Source organism: Bufo gargarizans, chromosome 3 (assembly GCF_014858855.1).
Source record: "Bufo gargarizans isolate SCDJY-AF-19 chromosome 3, ASM1485885v1, whole genome shotgun sequence".
Lineage (NCBI taxonomy): Eukaryota > Metazoa > Chordata > Amphibia > Anura > Bufonidae > Bufo > Bufo gargarizans.
The window spans coordinates 374,111,227-374,138,745 of NC_058082.1; the positions used below are offsets into that span (position 1 = coordinate 374,111,227).

Here is a 27,519-nt window from a genome sequence, read left to right on the forward strand (position 1 = left end):
TACATTTCTGTGTCAGGGTTGCCAAGATGGTGCATTGTACCCACAAAAGATCGCTATAGGTCACCCACAGAATTAACAGCCATATTATTTATTATATTTCTGTGTCAGGGGTGCAAAGCTGGTGTATTGCACCCACAAAAAAAATCACTATAGGTCACCCACATTATAAATAGCCAGATGAGATTCCTAACACTTTCCTTCACTTCAGCTGCCTGCTTCCTGTCCCTGCACTCCCCAGGCTGATGGGCGGTGCTACACGTGATCCAGCTTTTATAGAGGCTGGGTCACATGATGCACGGGCCAATCACAGCCATGCCATTACTAGGCATGACTGTAATGGCTTCTAAGTGCCCACAGCATAAAAGTTTGTTGATTGGCTGCCCTGCAGCCTTTCAACAAGCTTTATTAAATGCCCAAACACCAAACTCGAACCCAAACTTTTACATTTCATGTTCACTCAACACTATTTATAACCAATATCCATAATATTCCGAACCTCTCTCTCCTAAGACTTTTCTCAAGCTGCATCGGTTCTTTGAAATGCCCTACTCCAAGCAATTAGGTTAATTCACAACATCCACAATTTTAGGAGCTCCCTAAAAATACATATTTTTAAGGTGGCCTATCACATCCATAATCTAACTCTCCTCCATTCAACCCCCTTTCAACATCATTCTTCTGAACTTGATCCATCATCCAACACTATCCACCACACCACATACACTCAGAATCACTAAGGATATTGGCTGGTGACTCCCCTATTTTGTTAAGGTGGCTGGACTACTGTACAAAATAAGCAGATGTTACCATTTGTGTCATTCCTATCTCCAGATAGATTGTAAGCTGTAAACATGTCATAAAAATGGATATAATGTGTGTCGTTTTGTCAAATATTCTATAATGGGTGCATAAAGAATCCCTAAGGGAGAATTCATTTGAGTTTGAAGCCACAGGAGGTTGGATAGTGAGAGTACAGGTATGTACTAAAGACTACCCAAACCAAACATGACAAAAATATATATTAGGCATTAAAATTCCAAAGAGATTGTAACTGAAAAAAAAATGAATGAAAAATAATTAAAACAAAAGGTTGTAGGCTTTATACATATACTAATTCATTTTCAAAAAGAATTATAAACAAAATTTAAAAATACTGTAGATCATTCACAAGTATTTAATGAGCAAATGCAATCACGGACATATCAATCACCTCAAGGCATGAAATATAAATTATATGTCTCACATTATTAACCCCATATATATTTAGGAACTTGTATAATTAAAAACACTTTTTTCATTTAGTCAGAATATTAAATCAGTCCATTGAATGAAGCAAACCCTACAACAATCTCTCTCTCTCTCTCTCTCTGAAAAGTATCCACTTCCCTGCCCTGCCAAATATTTTCCCTTTAGTCATATGATGCCATTGTTGGTTGTTTATCTATCTCAAAATTTCTGCTAACTTCTCCTCATAATATCTTGAGTTTTCTTCTAAATCCTCCCAGGGAATAAAGGCTTCTTGTTCCCTCTTTGGCTCACTTTTCCCTTCTTCATCCAGAACCATGTCTGGCTCTACAAAATTCTGCCATACATGCAAATAATCAGCACTCTTCATCATTTGCAGTTGGCAGCCAGCAGAGCTTATGCCCCGTAGGGCACCACGGATTTCAGATTCTTCCCACTGTAAAAGCCGAGCGACTACGAAACGTAATTTCACTGTCTTATTCTTTCGTAGACATCGTGCAATGCTGGCTGCACAATTTACACAAGGGCTAGATGACACATAACAGGTGACGTTGATAGCACCAGAACTGAGAAACTGTGGCAGGACAGTAGAGACAAAAGCTTCCTCTGCATGGGCTGAGACATGCTCGTCTTCCAGATACCCACGAAACACCTGGCCTTCTCCTCGCTCTATAGTGTAGCATAATAAAGTTTTATTCCGCCCAGAACTGTACTCCACATTCTTGAACTGGAACATAAAGGAAGAAGCTGGGATGCGGCTCCTAGGAATAACAAATAAAAATAAATGTAATACACCATCACATTTAGTGTGCTAGACTTTAGGAAGGCTTACAGCTGTTAATGTATGACTCATATTAAAGACATTGAATCATAATAAATAAATAAATGAAAAAAAAAGAATATATATATATATATATAAAAATATATTTTATTTTTATTTATAGAGGTATAGTATATGACAATACAATATGCCCATCATTGCTAGGTCTCTTTCACATGTCCGTTTCCATGATGACATCTGTGACGACAAGATGGGCGGTGGTTCATCCTTGAAGATGTCGAAGAAAGATCCATGTTTGGTACATTTTTCCGTTTTTTGCCCTCTGTGTGTCACTCGTATTCCATGGACAATGCTAGGCTACATTTTTTTTTTCTAGAGCATGTCCTAGCAGCAATCCGTGAAAACCATAGGCCAAACACGGATGGCACTCGTGTTGTGTCCAGGGTTTTTACAGACCCATAACTATAATGTGTGTTAGGGATCCATAATCACAGACAAAAATAGGGCATGCTTCCGTGTTGTAACCACAGACAACACACGTCACTGATTCACTGACTTGTGAAAGAGGCCTTATTCATATTTAGAAGGACGAATTCCATATCCTGGGGCAATGTAATCTAGTGACTTCAGATACTCTTCTGTTTGTCATAGTCTATAACAGAATTCCTCTCTCACTTGTACATAATTCCTAGCTTGCCTGCATTCTTGTCATTGTTCAGATACATGAATGCAACCACTCAGTTAAGTCTTTTGTGCCATTGACATGTTCAGGATAGCAAAATGTTTTCTTTGTGTGATTGTGCTGCCCTGGAAGGAGCATCTGTTACTTTAACCTCCGTGTGTCACAGAAATTTTGAAGATATTTTTAGATCTGCTGTAGGCTTCTCTTATCATCTGTCACTTTGCTAATCTCTAATATCCCCTGGCAAAAAAAAGTCTTGTCAAGCATACTGTGGGTTATTTCAGCAAACACCACCGCTTATATGGGGGTGAGGGGGAGAATAGGAATCAGGAAAAGGCAGCATTTAGAAAAATGATAGAGGTTATTAAATAATTATGTTATATTAGGAAAACAGAGCAATTTCCCAAAATATTTATGTTATTTATTCATTTATTCCCACATAAGCAAAGAAAAGCAGGGAGGACCATGTGTCTCCCTGTCATGAAAATTATTAAATGTGGGTTTGTTTTTAAAGGAACTATTCAGAAAAAATCGATTGTACAGTGTTATGCTTTGCCCAGGGTCAAAAGGGGGAGTGTAAGCGATAGAAGTCATACATCACTCCTTCAGGTCCTGCAGTTTTTTTTCTAGAATGTTCCTTTAATCCCTTGGTGACAACAGCGGTCACTAAGGGTCCTTAGGCTGGGCTGCCACCTCTTTGCGATGCCCCAGTCTAGGCAATGCACATGAGAGCCCGTGCTCCTAATATAACGGCCCGCAAAAGCAGGAACACAGATCCAGGCCATTTAACCCCTTGCATGCCATGGGACAATGGCACCCAACGAATGTAAAAGGTTACAGAGGGAGTGGAGTCTCTGTCTCCCATCGGCACTCTGCAAATGAGATTGCAGGGTGCCGCGAGGTGTGTGCAAACAGGCCAGGGCCTAGTATACGCTTCAAGTAAGCCTCCAGTGTTTTCCAGCAGGCGATGCGTCTCTGGTGCAGCCTGCGGATCAACGTCATTATAGAACTGACATTAAAATAAAATGCACTATAGAAATAGTGAGGGAGAGTTGTAAAACCGTTGGAAAGTTGAACTGGCTTATTTGCCCATAGCAACCAAAGGAGTTGTAAAAAAAAGAAAGGCGAAATCTGATTAGTTGCTATGGGCATCTAAGCCAGTTCTACTTTACACCAGTTTAATAAATATCCTCCAATGTAGTGTATTTTAGAAGTGATCAAAGATCGCCTATTATAGTCCCCTTGTAAGACTATTAAATAGTTTTATTGTAGATTTTTAATGTGTGTCTGCAGTAAACCTTTTTGGCGCACAACTCAGGGAACACTATTGCATTTTTTTGCCTTAAGGACCAATAATATTTTCCCCTTTGTGTTCTACTGTAGCAGTCATAACTTTTACATTTTTTCCTTCTAAATTATTTTTATTTTTATGGATTAGTTGTAGGTTTTTAGGAACCATTTTGTGGTATATATATAGTGTATAAAATAAATTATGATTTTATTTTTAAGAGGGAAAGATTAAAAAAACTGCAATTTTTACATTATTTTGTGGAATTTATTTACGGCGTTCACTGTATGGTAAAAGCAACATAATTTTATTATGAGGGTCAGTACAATAATGATAATGCCACATTTGTTTTTCTTTCCTCCTACAGCTTTGCAACTGCTCCCTCTCCTCCTCCTGACTGAAGGGGAGGGGGGTGGGCTGCTTTAACTGCTCATATCTCTGGTTTGGTAGAGATATGGGCTTTGTATGCCAGAATGACAGCACTATCTTCAGTACATGGGCAGATATCACTGTTAGAAATCGGGATGCAGTAAATGTAGCTAAAAGTGAAAGTAAAAGCAGGTTTTACTCCTGATTATTCCCAACTCGATTTGTAAAAGTGATATTTCCTCTCTAGCTTGGACTAAGCTGTCATGAAATGCCAGCTTTCAAACAAGACCAGTTGCATGCTTCTAGCTGCTACCATTAAGGCGATATTAACAGCTAAAGCAGCCCACCCCCCTTCACTTCTCCTAGAGGGCAGAACAGTTAAGTACTTTCCCACAGCTGGGCAGAACAGTTAGGTGATTATTCATCACAAAAAAAAGGGATAAAAAAATGTTATATGCCCCAAAATAATACCGATAAAAACTACAAATTGTCCTTTGAAATATCAAGCCCTCACACAGATTTGTAGAAAGAAAAATAAAAAAAGTTATGGGTCTTGGGATGCAACAATGCAAAAACATTGTGGGGATCATTTATTAAGCTATCTATAATATAATATATATAGATATTAAATATGTCTATATTAGGCATATTTCAGTCACAGGTGGCATGGCAGTTGATTGCAACTATCTGCGACTTCTCCCTGCTCACACCAGGTCTAAAACTGTGGGCGGGGCGTGGGCTGTGAAGGGGATGAGCTGGCAGGCCCAACTCAATTACCATTTTCTACTCCTCATTCAGGAGTAGAAAAAGGTTTAAATGTAAAAGCTAGGAGGCCAATGACGCCGTGCGCTCCTGCAATGCCAGTCCGGTATCTCACGGACCATGTTCCACAGACGTCTGCATGAGGCTTAAGGCAGGGTTTACACATTGCTTTTGAATGGTCCAGACATCACCACCTTACTATCCAGAATCCCATAATGTCTATCTACTATATTATCCTTCTTCTCCTTTCACTTTCTAAAACTTAACATGGGTAAAACAGAATTCATCATCATCATCATCTTCCCCCCCCCATCTTGTTCAACCCCCAAACAGACCTATCTATCACGATCAATGGCTGCACACTCTCCCCGGTCAACCAAGTCCGCTGTCTTGGAGTGACCTTGGATTCTGCCCTCTCCTTCCAACTGCACATCCAAGCCCTTTCCACCACCTGCCGCCTCCAACTCAAAAACATCTCCCGCATGTGCGATTTCCTCAACTTTGAGTCTGCAAAAATGCTTGTACATGCCCTCATCATCTCCCGCCTAGACTACTGCAACATTCTCCTCTGTGGCCTTCCATCTACCACTCTCGCACCCCTCCAATTTATCCTCAACTCTGCTGCCCGACTAATCCAGCTCTCACCCTGTTACTCCTCTGCATCGCCGCTCTGCCAATCCCTTCACTGGCTCCCCATTGCCCAACAAATTCACTTCAAAGTACTAACAAATACATACAGTACAAGGCTGTCCACAACCTGTCCCCTCCCTACATCTCTGAGCTACTTTCTCGATACATCCACACATACACTCTCCGATCCTCACAAGACCTCCTTCTCTCCTCTCCTCTTATCGCCTCTTCCCACAATCGACTCCAAGATTTCTCCCGTGCATCCCCCACACTCTGGAACTCACTACCCCAACATATCAGACTCTCACCTTGTCACAACCAGACAGCTGAGAAGCTCTGACAGAGGCCTTTCAGAACCTCCTCCTTGAGTTTTCTTTGTTGTAGTATTCAGTTCCTCATCTCGTTAGCCTCTCTCAGCTGTCATGTAGTTGGACTGATTGCTTCCCTTTAAATTCCTCCCCATAATGCTTTACTGGGCGGCTTATACTTCTTCCTGGAGTGTGTGTGCATGATGATCCTATTTCCCAGTCTGCTACTAAGTTAAGTGCTGTACATTTATCTGTTATTTTCTGTTTGCTGGATCCCAGGTGACCCTGACTCCCTCCGTGTCTGGTGTAGGGAGCCGGTGGTCGTGTCCCCTCACTATTGTAGGGTGTTCAGGTGTTATATAGTCGAGGTACGTGGATATGCAACCATCCACCTTTGGGATTTTTGCATAGGCTGAGCAGCCAGGGAAAGTGCCAGCTCTTGTGCAGGGGTCTCCCTTTTGGTTCCTTAGCTTTGGATCCAGTGAGTCATATATGCATGTTGCATTGTCTTGTTTCCTGTACACCGTCCGTGACACACCTACAGTGGAATCCTTCAAAAGAAATCTGAAAACCCACCTCTTCAGACAAGCCTACAACCCAGTGACCCTGCTGCCTCTATATCGCCATGACCAACTTCACCCGCACCTACTGTGTCCTTCTCCCATACCATGATTGTAATCCCTCATGGGCAGGGCCCTCTCTCCTTCTGTACCAGTTTGTATCTAGTCTTGTTTATGATTAGTGCAATTGTCTGTATTATGTATGTATATCCTTTTTTATATGTACAGCTTTATGGAATGAAAGGCGCTTTAATAATAATAATAATAATAATAATAATAATAATAATAACTTTTTAAATACGCAAATACAGACACAGCATAAAAAATGCATGCATTTTTAAAGCAATTGCATTTAAACTTGAAACATGTTAAATCCATATATTAATAGCCTATGAAATTATTTACAAGTGAAAAAGATTGATTCAACATGTTGTTTCAACTATTTAAAAAAAATATTAAATCACACAGTTGCATACATTTTTTGCTATGCATTTTAAAAAAAAACAACACAAAAGCAATGTGTCCCATGTATGTAAGGATCAGCCCTATGAAGTGACATACTGTATTGCTAATAGACACAGACCAGGCAGTTGCTATGAGGCCTGTGAGTTTGGGGGCTCGAGTGACCTGCCTGGCTGCCTCTGAGGGGGGAGGGCTCACCGTTTATGGTGGGGCCTGAAGCCTATGTGGTGGGTCTCGCGGAATTATCATGTCATTGCACAAGACCGGGTACAGGAGGTCACAGTGATGTCATCACGATCACCTGTGCCTGGACATAAGAACTCAGGCCACATCGCAGGTGGCGGCAGTGTGCGTAACACAGGTATTTATTTTTTTAACTGTATGTATGCTGGCAGTACTGAGGGGGCGGGGCAGATTATATATATATACTGTACATATATATATATATATATATTTATTACAGAGGGCACATTCTACACATGAGGTCATTCTGTATATTACACAGGGGTGCATTATATATACTGCAGAGTATTCACCCCCCTTGACTTTTTCATATTTTGGTCCCTCAACACCTGGAATTAACATGGATTGTTTGAGGATTTGCATCATTTAATTTACAGAACATGCCCACAACTTTGAAAATGTTTTTTTTATATTTATTGTGAAGCAAACAACAAATATGCCAAAATAACAGAAAAAGTCAATGTGCATAACTATTCACCCCCTAAAGTCAATACTTTGTAGAGACATCTTTTGTGGCAATCACAGCCCCAAGTAGCTTTGGATAAATCTCTATGAGCTTGCCACAACTTACCACTGGGAGTTTTGCCCATTCCTCCTTGCAAAACTGCTCCAGCTCCTAAGTTGGATGGTTTTCGCTTGTGAACAGCAATCTTTAAGTCTGACCACAGATTTTCTATTGGATTGAGATCTGGGTTTTGACTAGGCCATTTCAACACAATTACATGTTTCCACTTAAACCAGTCAAGTCTTGCTTTAGCAGTATGTTTGGGGTTATTGTCCTGTTGAAAGATGAACCTCCGTCCTAGCCTCAAATCATGCACAGAGTGGTACAGGTTTTGCTCAAGAAAATCCCTGTATTTAGCACCATCCATCTTTCCCTCAACTCTGACCAGTTTCCCAGTCCTGGCTGCTGAAAAACATCCCCACAGCATGATGCTGCCACCACCATGTTTCACTGTGGGGATGGTGTTCTTTGGGTGATGTGATGTGTTGGGTTTGCGCCAGACATAGCGCTTTCTTTGATGGCTAAAAAGTTCAATTTTATTCTCATCAGACCAGAGCACCTTCCTCCATACATTTTGGGAGTCTCCCACATGCCTTTTCGCAAACTCACAACGTGCCTTTTTGCTTTTAGCTTCTGGTTACTCTGCCATAAAGCCCAACTCTATGGAGAGTGCGGCTTATTATCATCCTATGTACAGATACTGCAGTCTCTGCTGTGGAACTCTGCAGCTCCTCCAGGGTTACCTTAGGTCTCTGTGCTGCCTCTCTGAATAATGCTCTCCTTACCTGGTCTGTAAGTTTTGGTGGGCGGCAGTCTCTTGGCAGGTTTGCTGTTGTGCCATGTTCTTTCCATTTGGTTATGATAGATTTGATTGTGCTCCAGGGATCATCAAAAATGTAGATTTTTTTTATAACCTAACCCTGACTCGTACTTCTCAACAACATTGTTATATACTTGTTTGGAGAGTTCCTTGGTCTTCATGGTAGTGTTTGGTTAGTGATGCCTCTTGCTTAGGTGTTCCAGCCTCTGGGGCCTTTCAAAAAAGGTGTATATGTGTAATGACAGATCATGTGACACTTAGATTGCACACAGGTGGACATCATTTCACTAATTATGTGACTTCTGAAGGTAATTGGTTGCACCAGAGCTTTTTTTGAGCTTCCTAACAAAGGAGGTGAATACATACGCACATGCCAATTTTCTGTTTTCTATTTCTAAATAATAGTTTTATTTATATATTTTTCTCATTTCACTTCACCAGCTTAGACTATTATGTTCTGATCCATCACATAAATTTCAGATTAATAAAACATTGAACTTAAGGCTTTAATGTACCAAAATACGAAAAAAGTAAATGGGGGGAAAACTTTTGCAAGGCACTGTATATACTACTGAGGGGGCCATGGCGTATTATACTAAAGGGAGGCTATTATACATATATACAAAAGAGGGGCCATTGTATATACTCAGGGGGCCTTATAGGAGGGTACTCTAGGGGTGCCAAGGGGGTACTGTAGGGGGTTATTATAACTAAAAGGGGCAGTGCAGTGGCACTTTATAAATACTGGGGCTACTACAAGGGGTATTATAACAACTGGGGATATTATAGGGTGCTTTATTACTACTGTGAGGTCTATGGGGTGCCTATTCGATTGGCCTTATTACTACTGGGGGCTCTGACAGTATGCCTTATAGAGGGCCCTTGTTACTGCTGGGGGCACTATAGGGGGCTATTTCTCTACTAGGGTCACTGTAGGGGGCACTATTACTATTCATGGCAGTCTGGGAGCACTGGGATTATGGAACTGTTATTTCTGCAGGATAGTATTTTGAGGCATTGGGGAACACAGCAGGCACAGTATTGGAGGCAGCAGCAGGGTGACTATGTTGGGGACTTGGGGGGCTAATAGAAAAGTGAGGAATCTAAGATGTCCGTGCATCAAATTATGCAGGGACAAGACGTGGCTGAAATACTTTGTTGTGGTATTTTGGTCCTAATGGAGAAGATGAGGAAAGAAAACATCTACATCAGAGGAGACATCACTGGATGTAAGAGGTGTGTGGTGCTGTATTCTCCTGTACAGTATGTGTTACAGCACTGTATGTAATTACATATGTCTTTAACAGTAGGGCTGGGAGGAGAGGTTGGATTGAAGATTTGGCATGGGGAGGGGAGGGCACCATTTAATGTGACATATAAACTGTGCCACTCAATTGAAAAACAAACTGTGGTTGCATAAGTGTGCACACCCTCTTATAACTGGGGATGTAGCTGTGTTCAGAATTAAGCAATCACATTCAAAATCATGTTAAATAGGAGTCAGCATACACCTGCCATCATTTAAAGTGCCTCTGATTAACCACAAATAAAGTTCAGCTGCTCTACCTGAAATTTTCTTACTCACATCCCACAGAAAAAGCCATGGTCCACAGAGAGCTTCCAAAGCATCAGAGGGATCTCATTGTTAAACGGTATCAGTCAGGAGAAGGGTACAAAATAATTTTCAAGGCATTACGTAGCATGACAACGACCCAAAGCATACATCCAAATCAACCAAGGAAATTTGCCATGCTTATAGACTCATACCCAAAAAGACTGAGTGCTGTAATAAAATCAAAAGGTGCTTTAACAAAGTATTGGTTTAAGGGTGTGCACACTTATGCAACCATAATATTTTATTTTAATATTTTTTTCTTCTCTCTACCTAAAAGATTTCAGTTTGCTTTTCAATTGAGTTGTACAGTTTGTAGGTCACATTAAAGGTGGAAAAAGTTCTAAAATTATTTATCTTTGTCTAATTTTTTTACATCACAGAAACCTGACATTTTAATAGGGGTGTGTAGACTTTTTATATCCACTGTGTGTATATATATATATATATATATATATATGGAAACGGACAGCACATCCAATAGAAAAATGCAAAAATGTATTCAGCCACAGTGGCACAGTGAGGCGACATTTCGGCTCAAAATACAGAGCCTTTCTCAAGCATCAAACATAAGCATTTTTCTATTGGATGTGCTGTCCATTTCCATCTACATACTTTGGGTAAGCAGTGACAACCCTGGACATAGCACCCGCTCTATCTCCTTTACATTGGTGCTGCCACACTCTTCTATATATATATATATATATATATATATATATATATATATATAAAGAAAAAGAAGCAGCACACAAAGATTAAATGGGTGCAAAATCCTCCTGAGGGACCTGAGACCAAGATCCCAAGTATAGACAAAAAAAGAAAAAGGCCAGCACTCCAATTTGTGATAAGAAAAGCGGACGGTTTATTCACCCATCTAGCAGCAACGTTTCAGCTGGACAAAGGCTCCAATGAGAGAGCTGAAACGTTGCTGCTAGATGGGTGAATAAGCCGTCCACTTTTCTTATCACAAATTGGAGTGCTGCCCCCTTTCTTTTATATATATACATATATATATATATATATATATATATATATAGATATGAAAAATGGCGGCACTGACTGCTATAGAGGAAAAAATAGGGTGCACGTTCCAGGGGAATCGACTCCTTACCCCAATCAATGAATCCAGAAAAAGGACGGCACTCTGGTCTTGAAAAGGTAAAAGTGGTTTTAATCAACCTTGCGGTACAATGTTTCGGCTCCAATACTGAGCCTTTCTCAAGCACTCTTGAGAAAGGCTCAGTATTGGAGCCGAAACGTTGTACCGCAAGGTTGATTAAAACCACTTTTACCTTTTCAAGACCGGAGTGCCGTCCTTTTTCTGGATTTATATATATATATATATATATATATATAAATTGTGTGGGGGCAATACTGAGTTTTGCTATGGGGCTCCATGATTTCTCTATACACCACTGGCCCTATGGTGGTAGACGTTAAGAGGAGACCTAAACCTTTGGTGAAGCACGATTATGCATCAGCACTTCTCAGTGCACTCTGCTCTATCAGGTTTCATCTGCTTTTCCATATCTGATACATTCTCTGTGGATCCATACTCCGCATGCTGGAAACACCGAACAGAGAGAATTAAATATGACAGTGCTGAGTGCTCTGAGAATCGGTGCTGTATGATCATGCTCATGCCCCTTTAATCTTTCAGGAACATATATGGACCCAAGGTATTTATCTATTGTTTGCTGACCAGCTGACTCTGTAACTGGAGATGAAGGTATTGCTATCTCTATTATTGGAACAGTAAAACCATAAGCAAAGGGACAGCCATAGATAAATCACTAACAACAGTAGAAAACTTTCCACTGAAGATAAGGATCTTATTTACTTCCAACACATTCTCACGTACCACATTTAGCAAAAATGTTATCTGTCTTCTGAAGGGTATTATTTATCGGGCTACAGTAAATGGCAGCATTTACAAAGCTACAGAAATTAGGCCCGATGAAAGGAAACTGATTTCTGTTAATTTTGTTTCATTAATTGTATTACTTGCCTATTTTGAAGAGGCTGTACGGCTCTTTCGAAGCCTAAGGGCTTATGCACACGACAGTATTTTGCATTCAGTATACTGCCCGTTTTTTAAGTTCAGTATGCGGTACATATACTGAACCATTCATTTCAATGGTTCAGCAAAAAAAAAGGAAGTGTCTCCGTGTGCATTCCATTTCAGTATTTCCGTACCGTGAAAAGATAGAACATGTCCTATTTTTGTCCGCAAATCACGGTGCTTGGCTCCATTCAAGTCAATGGGTTCGCAAAAAAAACGGAACACATACAGAAATGCATCCATATGTCTTCCGTATCCGTTCCGTTTTTGCTGAACAATCTTTTGAAAATGTTATGCCCAGCCCAATTTTTTCTATCTAATTACTGTATACTGTATATGGCATACGGAAAAACGGAAAGGAAACGGAAACACAACGGAAACAAAAAATGGAACAACGGATCCGTAAAAAATGGACCGCAAAACACTGAAAAAGCCATACTGTCGTGTGCATGAGCCCTAAGTGTGCTGCTGTACAGGCTCTTTCGGGTGCTGTATATATAGAGAATAGCTCCTTACATACAGCTTCCAATGGAACTGATACAATTAATTTTATTTCAGATTCGTATGAAATGTGACATGGACGGTGGGTCATGTGCATAAGCCCAATTATATACAATCAACAGAATGGGCCACTAAACAAGACAATTAGATATTTGCAGATTTGGACTTTCATCTAACCTGGAAACTTGAGATATTTAGTCTGGAACCAAATTCTATATTATAAAACTGAATTATTAGCAATTATTTATTGTAATTCCAATAATAAGCTATCTTGCAATGCTCAGGAGAAATACAATTATCTGCTCTTCAGGCATCATCAGCAGGGGTGGACAGAGCAAGGCAGACTGTAGGGAAGTTTTGCATTTTGTATATGGAATATGGACTGCTCGCAGTTGTCAGTTTTTTATCAGCACAAATGTTTTTCTGGGAGCTGTCTATTCACAGAATGCAAAGTGTGCTAGTGGTGCCTGCAAGGCTGAAGCAGGGATTTACTTGACCTACCACATTGTAGAATTACTAATTGCTAAAATTTCTAAATGTTATAATAATAAACCTAAATTCAGAACAGAGCTTCACTTTAAGGGATTGCTTACTTGATTGCTTAAACTAATAACACACAAATAATTAAATGTTACTGTGTTTTTATTGAACATGTAACCATGTAAACATTCACAGTGCAGGTTGAAAAAGTATGTGAATCCCTAGACTAATGACATCTCCAAGAGCTAATTAGAGTGAGGTGTTAGACAACTGGAGTCCAATCAATGAGATGAGATTGGAGGTGTTGCTTACAGCTGCCGTGCCCTATAATAAAAAAAACACAAGTTCTGGGTTTGCTTTTCACAAGAAGGATTACCTGATGTGAATGCTGCCTCACACAAAAGAGCTCTCAGAAGACCTACGATTAAGAATTGTTGACTTGCATAAAGCAAGTTCATCAGTCCACGGTAAGGAAAATTGTCTATAAATGGAGAAAGTTCAGCACTGCTGCTACTCTCCCCAGGAGAGGCCGTCCTGTAAAGATCACTGCAAGAGCACAGCGCAGACTGCTCAATGAGGTGAAGAAGAATCCTAGAGTGCCAGCTAAAGACTTACAAAAGTCTCTGGCATATGCTAACATCCCTGTTAGCGAATCTACGATAGGTAAAACACTAAACAAGAATGGATTTAATGGGAGGATACCACAGAGGAAGCCACTGCTGTCCAAAAAAACCATTGCTGCACGTTTACAGTTTACACAAGAGCACCTGGATGTTCCACAGCAGTACTGGCAAAATATTCTGTGGACCGATGAAACAAAAGTTGAGTTGTTTGGAAGAAACACACAACACTATGTGTAGAGAAAAAGAGGCACAGCACACCAACATCAAAATCTCATGCCAACTGTGAAGTATGGTGGTGGGGGCATCATGGTTTGGGGCTGCTTTGTTGCGTCAAGGCCTGGAGGGATTGCTATCATTGAAGGAAAAATGAATTCCCAAGTTTTTCAAGACATTTTGCAGGAGAACTTAAATCCATCTGTCCACCAGCTGAAGCTCAACAGAAGTTGGGTATTGCAACAGGACAACGACCCAAAGCATAGAAGTAAATCAACAACAAAATGGCTTAACCAGAAGAATATACGCCTTCTGGAGTGGCCCAGTCAGAGTCCTGACCTCAACCCGATTGAGATGCTGTGGCATGACCTCAAGAAAGCGATTCACACCAGATATCCCAAGAATTTTGCTGAACTGAAACAGTTCTGTATAGAGGAATGGTCAAGAATTACTCCTGACCATTGTGCACGTCTGATCTGCAACTACATGAAACGTTTGGTTGAAGTTTTTGCTGCCAAAGGAGGTTCAGCCAGTTATTAAATGCAAGGTTTCACATACTTTTTCCACCTGCACTGTGAATGTTTACATGGCGTGTTCAATAAAAACATGGTAACATTTAATTATTTGTGTGTTATTAGTTTAAGCAGACTGTGATTGTCTATTGTTGTGACTTAGGCTATTTTCACATTTGCGTTCAGAGCGGATCTGTCTGGTGTCTGCACAGATGGATCTGCTCCTATAATGCAGACGATGAGATCTGTTCAGAACGGATCCGTCTGCATTATATTTTAGAAAAAATTCTAAGTGTGAAAGTTACTCAGACGGATCCGTCCAGACTTTACATTGAAAGTCAATGGGGGACGAATCCATTTGAAAATTGAGCCATATTGTGTCAACTTCAAACGGATCCGCCCCCATTGACTTACATTGTAAGTCTGGACGGATCCGTTTGCCTCCCCATGTCCAGGCAGACACCCGAACGCTGCAAGCAGCGTTCGGGTGTCCATCTGCTGAGCAGAGCAGAGGCCAAACGGTGCCAGACTGATGCATTCTGAGCGGATCCGCATCCACTCAGAATGCATTAGGGCAGTACAGATGCGTTCGGGGCCGCTTGTGAGAGCCTTCAAATGGAACTCACAAACGGAGCCCCGAACGCTAGTGTGAAAGTAGCCTAAGATTCATTCGGAAGCTGCAGTGTTAGTGAGAGCAGGGACAGTGCAGCTGCTGCTGATTTAATAGGGAAATCGATAGCTAGGCCAGTGTATTCAGTGTCCACTCCAGTCCTCAAAGACTCATCTGATCTGCTGTCAGGACAGCGTCCTGACAGCACCCCAAAAAGCCCTTTTTAGGGCTAGTACATCAGTCTGCTTTTTTTTATCTTTTTTTTCTCTGTAATATAATTGCAGTTGCCTGCCAGCGTGTGTGTCAGGCCCACAGCGTGTACTGTGCCCACTACTGCCAGTGCCCAGTGCCACCACTCATATCTGGTGTCACAGTAGCTTGCATTTAAAACAGTAAAACACTTTTTTCACTGTAATATAATTGCAGTTGCCTGCAAGCATGTGTGTCAGGCCCACAGAGTGTACTGTGCCCACTACTGCCAGTGCCCACCACTCATATCTGGTGTCACAGTAGCTTGCATTTAAAACAGTAAAACAATTTTGTCTCTGTAATATAATTGCAGTTGCCTGCCAGCGTGTGTCAGGCACACAGAGTGTACTGTGCCCACTACTGCCAGTGCCCACCACTCATATCGGGTGGCACAGTACCTTGCACGCATAGTACCACTTATCTAAAAAAAAATGACAGGCAGAGGCAGGCCACCCCGCAGGGACCGTCGTGGTCGTGGTGCTGTGTCCAGTGTTCAGAGGCCACGTACCCTGAACTCGAAAAGTTCTGAGGACATAGTTGACTGGCTAACACAAGACACCCAATCTTCTACAGCTTCTGCTCGGAACCTTGCCGCACCATCCTCCTCCAGCTCAGCTTCGGGCACCTCTCAAGTTACCACACACCCGCCTGCCGCCACCACCAACACTAGCACCACAGCTGCTTCACTTGATCTGTCAGAGGAGTTATTTACACATCAGTTGGAAGAAATAAGTGATGTGCAACCATTATTGCCAGAGGATGTAGATAACAGGGATATGTCTCAGTCAGGCAGCATTACACACATGGACGTACGGTGTGATGATGATGATGTTGTACCCGCTGCTGCTTCCTTTGCTGAGTTGTCCGATACAAGTGAAGCGGTTGATGATGACGATGTGTCAGTGGATGTCACATGGGTGCCTGCTCGAATAGAAGAAGAACAGGGGGAAAGTTCAGATGGGGAGACAGAGAGGAGGAGGAGACGAGTTGGAAGCAGGGGTAGGTCGTCGAAAGGAGCTAGTGGCACAGTCAGACAGCATGTATCGGCACCCAGGGTCAGCCAGACAGCACGCCAATCAACGCATGCTGTTGACACCAGAATGCAGTCGTTGCAAAGCTCAGCAGTGTGGCATTTTTTTTGTGAGTCTGCCTCTGATAACAGTGATGCCATTTGCAACTTGTGCCAAAAGAAACTGAGTCGTGGGAAGTCCAACACCCACCTAGGTACAACTGCTTTGCGAAGGCACATGATCTCACATCACAAACGCCTATGGGATCAACACATGATGAGTACAAGCAGCACACAAACTGAAAGCCACCATCCTCCTCCTGGTCCAGCATCTTCAGCCACGTCAACCACTGCTGTCCTCCTTGCCCCCTCTCAACCATCCGCCACTCCGCCTCTCACCTTCAGCAGTTCCTGCTCATCTGCCCACAGTCAGGTGTCTGTCAAGGAAATGTTTGAGCATAAGAAGCCAATGTCACAGAGTCACCCCCTTGCCCAGCGTCTGACAACTGGCTTGTTGGAACTCTTAGCCCGCCAGCTTTTACCATACAAGCTGGTGGAGTCTGAGGCCTTCAAAAAAAATTTAGCTACTGGGACACCGCAGTGGAAGGTACCCGGACAATTTTTTTTTTTAACAAAAGGCAATCCCCAACCTGTACTCTATTGTGGAAAAGGAAGTCATGGCATGTCTGGCACACAGTGTTGGGGCAAGGATCCATCGGAGCACTGATACCTGGTCTACAAAGCACGGTCAGGGCAGGTATATCACGTACACTGCGCATTGGGTAAACCTGCTCACGGCTGCCAAGCATGGAATGCGTGGCTCAGCAGAAGAGTTGGTGATACCTCCTCGACTTGCAGGCAGGCCTGCTGCCACCTCCTCTACTCCTCCTACTCCATCCTCTTCGCTAACCTCCTCGGCTGAGTCCTCTTCTGCTGCTGCGTCTTGCTCCACATCAACGGCACCCCCCCAGCTCCCCAGGGGCTATTCCACATCCTGGAAAAGACAGTGTCACGCCGTCTTGGGGTTGACTTGCCTTAAAGCAGAGAGTCACACCGGACTAGCACTCCTGTCCGACCTGAACGCACAGGTGGATCAGTGGCTGACTCTGCACCAACTGGAGATTGGCCTCTAACTTAAAGGCCCCAGTTCCAGCTGAAGAAAAACAGCTCCAAAGCATGATGCTGCCACTAACATGCTGTGGGTATGGTGTTCTTTTAGTGATGTGCAGTGTTGTTTTTGCGCCAAACATATCTTTTGGAATTATGGCCAAAATGTTCAACCTTCGTTTCATCAGACCAGAACACCTTTTCCCACATGCTTTTGGGAGACTTCAGATGTGTTTTTGCAAAATGTAGCCTGGCTTGGATGTTTTTTATCGTAAGAGAAGGCTTTCATCTTGCTAATCTACCCCATAGTCCAGACATATGAAGAATATGGGAGATTGTTGTCACATGTACCACACAGCCAGTACTTGCCAGATACTCCTGCAGCTCCTTTAATGTTGCTGTGGGCTTCTTGGTAGCCTCCCAGACCAGTTTTCTTCTCGTCTTTTTATCAATTTTGGAGGGACTTCCAGTTCTTGGTAATGTCACTGTTGTGCCATATTTTCTTCACTTGATGATGACTGTCTTCACTGTGTTCTATGGTAAATCTAATGCCTTAGAAATTATTTTTCACCCTTCTCCTGACTGATACCTTTTAACAATGAGATCCCTTTGATGCTTTGGAAGCTCTCTGTGGACCATGGCTTTTGCTGTGGGATGCGAGTAAGAAAATTTCAGGAAAGACCAACTAGAGCAGCTGAACTTTATTTGGGGTTAATCAGATGCACTTTAAATGATGGCAGGTGTGTGCTGACTCCTATTTAACAGGATTTTGAATTTGAAAAAGTTCTGAAATGATTTATATCTGTCTCATTTTTTTACATCACAGAAACCTGACATTTTAACAGGGGTGTGTAGACTTTTTATAGCCACTGTATGTATGGACAGCAGAACCTATCACACTACCTAACACACTGCACTGCAACAGCTACACTATATCAGGATAAAACCTACACTGACTATCTCCCACTAACTATCTGTATTATATATATAAGCTATCTAACTATCTATCTAATGTAATAGGTGGGAAGCACAGAGCACAGCAATGACACTGCTGTCTCTCTCAGAACTTTAAAAAAAACTATAGAAAATGGCTGCTGGGGAGGTTCTTATATAGTAAGGGGTAGGCAACTTTCCTATTGGCTGCCAGGGATGTTGCTAAGCTTAGACAAAGACATTGCAGCCTTCTCATTGGCCCACAAGCAAGAAGCAGGGAGGGATCATGGGTTAAGATGGAAAAAAAAATCTAGAATATTCGAAGTACGAATATATATATTTGTGGTCACGGCTGCGGCTGTGAAGACCTTGTGTAGAAGAGGGGGACAGGCCTGCCCTGTTTACTTACCTCATACCTGGACTTAATGGCTGGTGGTGTGCCCTTAGCCATGAACGCGGGTAGGCCTATAAGGGGGCATACCCTGGTAGAAGTAGAAAAATGAGGGAGGGTGGGAGGGGCGCAGATAGCTCACGGGCAAGGAGGTACGCGTGCCCTGGCTATTTAAAGGCACCTCCGCCCCTCCCACAAATGCAGGCTGACATGTCAGCCTTAACTACATATCACTATATTCTAAATATTAGCAAATTCTCAAAGTGCCGATATTTGTGATTCGAATATTCGCGCCCAACACTAGTCATAGGGTCTCAATACCGGAAAAAAACGCTTCAGTTTTGTCCCCATTCATTGTCAATGGGGATTAAATGCAAGTGAACAGAACGGAATGCTCCAAAATGCATTCCGTTCCATTCTCATATCGGAGAGCAAACCGCAGCATGCTGCGGTTTGCTTTCCATCCTGGGATGCGGAGCAAGATGGATCTGTCATGACCCACATCGCAAGTCAATGGGGATGGATCTGTTTTCTCTGACACAATTTGACACAATAGAAAATGGATCCGTTCCCCTTTGACTTTCAATGGAGTTTATGACGGATCCGTCTTTGCCATGTTAAAGATAATACAACCAGATCCATTCATAACGGATGCAGAAGGTTGTATTATCAGTAACTGAAGCGTTTTTACTGAACCCTGCCGGATCCAGCAAAAACGCTAGTGTAAAAGTAGCCTTAGCCAGAGCAGATCTCTATTGGATGAGCTCAGCTCTGACCGTTGATTTCAAAGAGCACAGTTTTAATGCATAATTTCCTCTGCTGCTAGCTGAAGCAAGACCTTCTCCATGATCAGCTCATCAAGGGACCTGCCACACAATAAGGGCTTGTCATATTTGGACAGACCGGCACACAGCGGAGGAGGAAATTCAAAATCTCTGAATATTAGTGTGTTCCTATTAGGCCTCATGCACACTACCGTTGTTTTATTCCGTGTCCGTTGTGCCGTTTTTCGTGATTTTCTGGGGTCCCATTGACTTTCAATGGGTCCGTTGAAAGCTCAGCTAATGCCTTGTTTGCCATCCGCGTCTGTGGTTCCAGTCCATCAAAAAAATATAACCTGTCCTATTATTTTCACGGAAAACGGTTCGCGGACCCATTCAAGTCAATGGGACCGCTAAAAAACACGGAGGCACAAAAGATTGTCTTCCGCGTGTCCGTGTCTGTTTTTTTCCTATCTTTTGCATGGCAAACTTTACTTTTCTTTATGTCTGGTGGTCCTCCAAAAATAAAGGAAGACACACGGAAACAAAAACGGAAACGGATCACGGAACAGCGGAATCCCATTTTGCGGAACGGAACACAACAACGGTCGTGTGCATGAGGCCTTAGAATGGTTCTTCTAAAAATACTTTTCAGTGATCTGTGCAGCAAGTGCTTCCCTTTTCTGCTGTGTGTGCAGTGTCTCCTCACTGCAAACTTCATTGTTTCATAAACTACACAAGTTCCCCCCCAAGCTGTGTGAGATAATGTGCTTCTATATTTCTGCTAGTTTTCCTCCTGCTGCTCCTCCTGATTGTTCTCATTTACTGTAGCCTGCTGTATGACATCTGACAGAGGATGCAGCTGCAGGATCAATCACTGGAGAGACCTATATTTACTAATGCAAACAGCAGATGCTTAACTTTTGTGGAAATTTGCATGTCTTACTGGTGAGGGGGCAAGCTGGCCTTTAGTATCCTGACTAGTGACAACAATATCTTAGTAAGTGCATGTTTCTATATTTGGTCTTCTGCAGAGGATAGGGAAGGAGATTTGGAGGGGACGGATTTTTTCAACCGCTCTACATAACACAAATGCAGAATGTAACACCCGTATATATATCACTTGGGATACATGATATTTATATTTCTATGTTATTTGGTTTTTAGATGATCAATCTAACTAAAGTGATATAAACAAATAATACATGATACATTGTCACATTAAGGCTACTTTCACACTAGCGTTTTTCATTTCCGGCACTGAGTTCCGTCACAGGGGCTCTATACCGGAAAATAACTGATCAGGCATATCCCCATGCATTCTGAATGGAGAGTAATCCATTCAGGATGCATCAGGAGGTCTTCAGTTTAGTCATTTTGACTGATCAGGCAAAAGAGAAAACCGTAGCATGCCACTGTTTTATCTCCGGCGAAAAAAATTGAAGATTTGCCTGAATGCTGAATCCGGCATTTTTTTCTCCATAGGAATGCATTAGTGCTGGATCCAGCATACAAAATACCGGAATGCACAGACCTTTAAAAATGAGGATAAAATAAATACCGGATCCGTTTTGCCTGATGACACCGGAAAAAACGGAGATGGCATTGCAATGCATTTTTCTGACTGATCAGGCATTTTTCAGACTGATCAGGATCCTGATCAGTCAGAAAAATGACATGCGTTTGCATACAGTTTGCCTGATCAGGCAGGCAGTTCAGGCAACGGAACTGCCTGCCGGAATCAAACAACGCAAGTGTGGAAAGTACCCTTAAAGGGGTTGTCCATTTTATATTAAACATTTATTCCTTTAGGTAACAAGTATAAATGGCTAAAATTAAGCCCCCCCATGGCTTACAGCTACTGTCAAAAGGGCAATAAAAGACAAAAAAAGGGTATTTAAAAAATACAAATCTGTGGGGTCAGCTGTAGCATTTGAAGATTACAAAGGGCTTAATAAAATCTGTAAAAAGGAGATAAAATTAGCAAAAATACAAAAACGAACAGCAGTTAGCAAAAGAGGGCAAAACAAGTCCCCAATTTAAAAAAAAAATATAAATGCTAAAAAACCTAGGTCTGAGCAGGTAGGTCCACTAAATAATGGTTAAGAGGCAGTAGTCACTGAAGATAAGGGAAAGGCAGAGTTACTAAATGTTTTTTTTTTAACTCTGTATATACAAAAGAAGAAAAAGTAGCTGATACCTGTGGTGCTAGGGCTGTTAGTACATCCAGTAATATACTTACTTGGCTAACTGTAGATATGGTCCAAGACAAGTTAAATAGGGTAAATGTGGAAAAGGCTCCAGGTCCAGATGGATTACACCAAAGAGTGCTTAAAGAGCTCCGTTCAGTCATTGTTGTGCCCCTGTTTATAATTTTTAAAGATTCTCTAGGTACTGGTACAGTGCCAAGTGATTGGTGCAAGGCAAATGTGGTGCCCATATTCAAAAAAGGCTCAAGATCCTTCACAGGTATAGAGGAAACGTTTGTCCAGCTCACCTATTCGGCAGATAGTATCCCGTGTGCCCGGAGTCAAGCCAGCAAGTTCTTGGACATATAGACAAAGTAAAATGAGAAGGACGATTACGGCACTTATTGTTCTTCCCATAAAATCTTCCTCTTTATTGAATCACATCATATGCAAAACAGTATCACAAATAAGCAGTTGTTTACGCATTTTGGAGACCTTCTCCTTAGTCGTAACTTAGGTTACAACTAAGGAGGAGGTCTCCGAAACGCGTAAACAACTGTTTGTGATACTGTTCCGCATATGATGTGATTCAATAAAGAGAAAGATTTTATGGGAAGAACAATAAGTGCCGGAATCGTCCTTTTCATTTTACTTTGTCCTTCACAGGTAATTTGAGACCTATAGGCTTGGAAAGTATAGTTTTTAATTGGATTGAAAACTGGCTGAAGGACCATGTCCAGAGAGTTGTGGTCAATGATTCCTATTCAGAATGGTCCCGGGTTATAAGTGGTGTACCCAAGGTTCAGGTCTGGGCCCTTTATTATTTTATTTATTTATTAATGTTATCGAGGATGAGATTAATAGCACCATTTCTATTTTTGAAGATGACACTAAGCTATGTAGAACTGTACAGTCTATGGAAGATATCCATATATTACAAGCTGAACTTGAGGTTCAATGTGGACAAATGTAAAGTTATACATCTTGGTAGTAATAATCTCTGTGCTTCATATGTCCTAGGTGATGTAACACTGGGAAAGTCACTTATAGAGAAAGATTTGGGTTTTCTCGTAGATGGTAGATTAAATTACAGCATACAATGGCAATCAGCTTCTTCTAAGACCTCCAGGAAACTGTCATGCATTAAATGAGGCATGGACTCGCAGGGCAGGGATGTAATATTACCATTTTACAGAGCGTTGGTGCGGCCTTATCTGGAATATGCAGTTCAGTTCTGGGCACCAGTACATAGAAAGGGCGCACTGCTGCTGAAAAAAAGTACAGAGGAGAGCCACTAACATAATAACGGGCATGGAGGGTCTAAGTTATGAAGAAAGACTAAAATAATTGAATTTATTTAGTCTTGAGAAGAGACGTCTAAGGGTGGACATGATTAACCTATACAAATATATAAATGGGCCATACAAAAAATATGGTGAGAAACTGTTCCATGAAAAATGCACTCAAAAGACAAGGGGGCACTGCCTCCAATTGGAAAGGAAAAAGTTCAGTCTCCAGAAGCGTCAAAGCTTCTTTACTGTAAGAACGGTGAAGCTGTGGAATAGACTTCCTCAGGACATGGTCACTAGAGTTGAGCGAACACCTGGATGTTCGGGTTCGAGAAGTTCGGCCGAACATCCCGGAAATGTTCGGGTTCGGGATCCGAACCCGATCCGAACTTCGTCCCGAACCCGAACCCCATTGAAGTCAATGGGGACCCGAACTTTTCGGCACTAAAAAGGCTGTAAAACAGCCCAGGAAAGAGCTAGAGGGCTGCAAAAGGCAGCAACATGTAGGTAAATCCCCTGCAAACAAATGTGGATAGGGAAATGAATTAAAATAAAAATTAAATAAATAAAAATTAACCAAAATCAATTGGAGAGAGGTTCCATAGCAGAGAATCTGGCTTCCCGTCACCCACCACTGGAACAGTCCATTCTCAGATATTTAGGCCCCGGCACCCAGGCAGAGGAGCGAGGTCCCGTAACAGAGAATCTGTCTTCATGTCAGCAGAGAATTAGTCTGCATGTCATAGCAGAGAATGAGGCTTCACGTCAGCCACCACTGCAACAGTCCATTGGCATATATTTAGGCCCAGCACACAGGCAGAGGAGAGAGGTCCCGTAACAGAGAATCTGGCTTCATGTCAGCAGAGAATCAGTCTGCATGTCATAGCAGAGAATGAGGCTTCACGTCACCCACCACTGCAACAGTCCATTGGCATATATTTAGGCCTAGCACACAGGCAGAGCAGAGAGGTCCCGTAACAGACAATCTGGCTTCATGTCAGCAGAGAATCAGTCTGCATGTCATAGCAGAGAATGAGGCTTCACGTCAGCCACCACTGCAACAGTCCATTGGCATATATTTAGGCCTAGCACACAGGCAGAGCAGAGAGGTCCCGTAACAGACAATCTGGCTTCATGTCAGCAGAGAATCAGTCTGCATGTCATAGCAGAGAATCAGGCTTCACGTCAGCCACCACTGCAACAGTCCATTGTCATAAATTTAGGCCCAGCACCCAGGCAGAGGAGAGAGGTCCCGTAACAGAGAATCTGTCTTCATGTCAGCAGAGAATCAGTCTGCATGTCATAGCAGAGAATGAGGCTTCACGTCACCCACCACTGCAACAGTCCATTGGCATATATTTAGGCCTAGCACACAGGCAGAGCAGAGAGGTCCCGTAACAGACAATCTGGCTTCATGTCAGCAGAGAATCAGTCTGCATGTCATAGCAGAGAATCAGGCTTCACGTCAGCCACCACTGCAACAGTCCATTGGCATATATTTAGGCCTAGCACACAGGCAGAGCAGAGAGGTCCCGTAACAGACAATCTGGCTTCATGTCAGCAGAGAATCAGTCTGCATGTCATAGCAGAGAATCAGGCTTCACGTCAGCCACCACTGCAACAGTCCATTGTCATAAATTTAGGCCCAGCACCCAGGCAGAGGAGAGAGGTCCCGTAACAGACAATCTGGCTTCATGTCAGCAGAGAATTAGTCTGCATGTCATAGCAGAGAATCAGGCTTCATGTCAGCCACCACTGCAACAGTCCATTGGCATATATTTAGGCCCAGCACCCAGGCAGAGGAGGGAGGTCCCGTAACAGAGAATCTGTCTTCATGTCAGCAGAGAATCAGTCTGCATGTCATAGCAGAGAATGAGGCTTCACGTCACCCACCACTGCAACAGTCCATTGGCATATATTTAGGCCTAGCACACAGGCAGAGCAGAGAGGTCCCGTAACAGACAATCTGGCTTCATGTCAGCAGAGAATCAGTCTGCATGTCATAGCAGAGAATTAGGCTTCACGTCAGCCACCACTGCAACAGTCCATTGGCATATATTTAGGCCTAGCACACAGGCAGAGCAGAGAGGTCCCGTAACAGACAATCTGGCTTCATGTCAGCAGAGAATCAGTCTGCATGTCATAGCAGAGAATGAGGCTTCACGTCAGCCACCACTGCAACAGTCCATTGGCATATATTTAGGCCCAGCACCCAGGCAGAGGAGGGAGGTCCCGTAACAGAGAATCTGTCTTCATGTCAGCAGAGAATCAGTCTGCATGTCATAGCAGATAATGAGGCTTCACGTCACCCACCACTGCAACAGTCCATTGGCATATATTTAGGCCTAGCACACAGGCAGAGCAGAGAGGTCCCGTAACAGACAATCTGGCTTCATGTCAGCAGAGAATCAGTCTGCATGTCATAGCAGAGAATCAGGCTTCACGTCAGCCACCACTGCAACAGTCCATTGTCATAAATTTAGGCCCAGCACCCAGGCAGAGGAGAGAGGTCCCGTAACAGACAATCTGGCTTCATGTCAGCAGAGAATTAGTCTGCATGTCATAGCAGAGAATCAGGCTTCATGTCAGCCACCACTGCAACAGTCCATTGGCATATATTTAGGCCCAGCACCCAGGCAGAGGAGGGAGGTCCCGTAACAGAGAATCTGTCTTCATGTCAGCAGAGAATCAGTCTGCATGTCATAGCAGAGAATGAGGCTTCACGTCAGCCACCACTGCAACAGTCCATTGGCATATATTTAGGCCTAGCACACAGGCAGAGGAGAGGTTCATTCAACTTTGGGTAGCCTCGCAATATAATGGTAAAATGAAAATAAAAATAGGATTGAATGAGGAAGTGCCCTGGAGTCCAATAATATATGGTTATGGGGAGGTAGTTAATGTCTAATCTGGACAAGGGACGGACAGGTCCTGTGGGATCCATGCCTGGTTCATTTTTATGAACGTCAGCTTGTCCACATTGGCTGTAGACAGGCGGCTGCGTTTGTCTGTAATGACGCCCCCTGCCGTGCTGAATACACGTTCAGACAAAACGCTGGCTGCCGGGCAGGCCAGCACCTCCAAGGCATAAAAGGCTAGCTCTGGCCACGTGGACAATTTAGAGACCCAGAAGTTGAATGGGGCCGAACCATCAGTCAGTACGTGGAGGGGTGTGCACACGTACTGTTCCACCATGTTAGTGAAATGTTGCCTCCTGCTAACACGTTGCGTATCAGGTGGTGGTGCAGTTAGCTGTGGCGTGTTGACAAAAGTTTTCCACATCTCTGCCATGCTAACCCTGCCCTCAGGGGAGCTGGCCGTGACACAGCTGCCTTGGCGACCTCTTGCTCCTCCTCTGCCTTGGCCTTGGGCTTCCACTTGTTCCCCTGTGACATTTGGGAATGCTCTCAGTAGCGCGTCTACCAACGTGCGCTTGTACTCGCGCATCTTCCTATCACGCTCCAGTGCAGGAAGTAAGGTGGGCACATTGTCTTTGTAGCGTGGATCCAGCAGGGTGGCAACCCAGTAGTCCGCACAGGTTAAAATGTGGGCAACTCTGCTGTCGTTGCGCAGGCACTGCAGCATGTAGTCGCTCATGTGTGCCAGGCTGCCCAGGGGTAAGGACAAGCTGTCCTCTGTGGGAGGCGTATCGTCATCGTCCTGCCTTTCCCCCCAGCCACGCACCAGTGATGGACCCGAGCTGCGTTGGGTGCCACCCCGCTGTGACCATGCTTCATCCTCATCCTCCTCCACCTCCTCCTCATCCTCGTCCTCCTCGTCCTCCAGTAGTGGGCCCTGGCTGGCCACATTTGTACCTGGCCTCTGCTGTTGCCAAAAACCTCCCTCTGAGTCACTTCGAAGAGACTGGCCTGAAAGTGCTAAAAATGACCCCTCTTCCTCCTCCTCCTCCTCCTCCTCCTGGGCCACCTCCTCTTCCATCATCGCCCTAAGTGTTTTCTCAAGGAGACATAGAAGTGGTATTGTAACGCTGATAACGGTGTCATCGCCACTGGCCATGTTGGTGGAGTACTCGAAACAGCGCAACAGGGCACACAGGTCTCGCATGGAGGCCCAGTCATTGGTGGTGAAGTGGTGCTGTTCTGTAGTGCGACTGACCCGTGCGTGCTGCAGCTGAAACTCCACTATGGCCTGCTGCTGCTCGCACAGTCTGTCCAGCATGTGCAAGGTGGAGTTCCACCTGGTGGGCACGTCGCATATGAGGCGGTGAGCGGGAAGGCCGAAGTTACGCTGTAGCGCAGACAGGCGAGCAGCAGCAGGATGTGAACGCCGGAAGCGCGAACAGACGGCCCGCACTTTATGCAG

General features: G+C 43.3%; 1 protein-coding gene across 1 annotated transcript in view; it reads right to left on the minus strand.

Moving 5' to 3' along the window:
- Positions 1–1,158: 1,158 nt before the first annotated feature.
- LOC122932445 (C->U-editing enzyme APOBEC-2-like) overlaps positions 1,159–27,519 on the minus strand; it is a 34,821-nt gene continuing 8,460 nt past the window's right edge. The window contains exon 2 of the mRNA XM_044286846.1: positions 1,159–2,006. Coding sequence (XP_044142781.1) covers positions 1,442–2,006 — 565 coding nt within the window. The 3' untranslated portion in view covers positions 1,159–1,441. The remainder of the gene's footprint in view (positions 2,007–27,519) is intronic.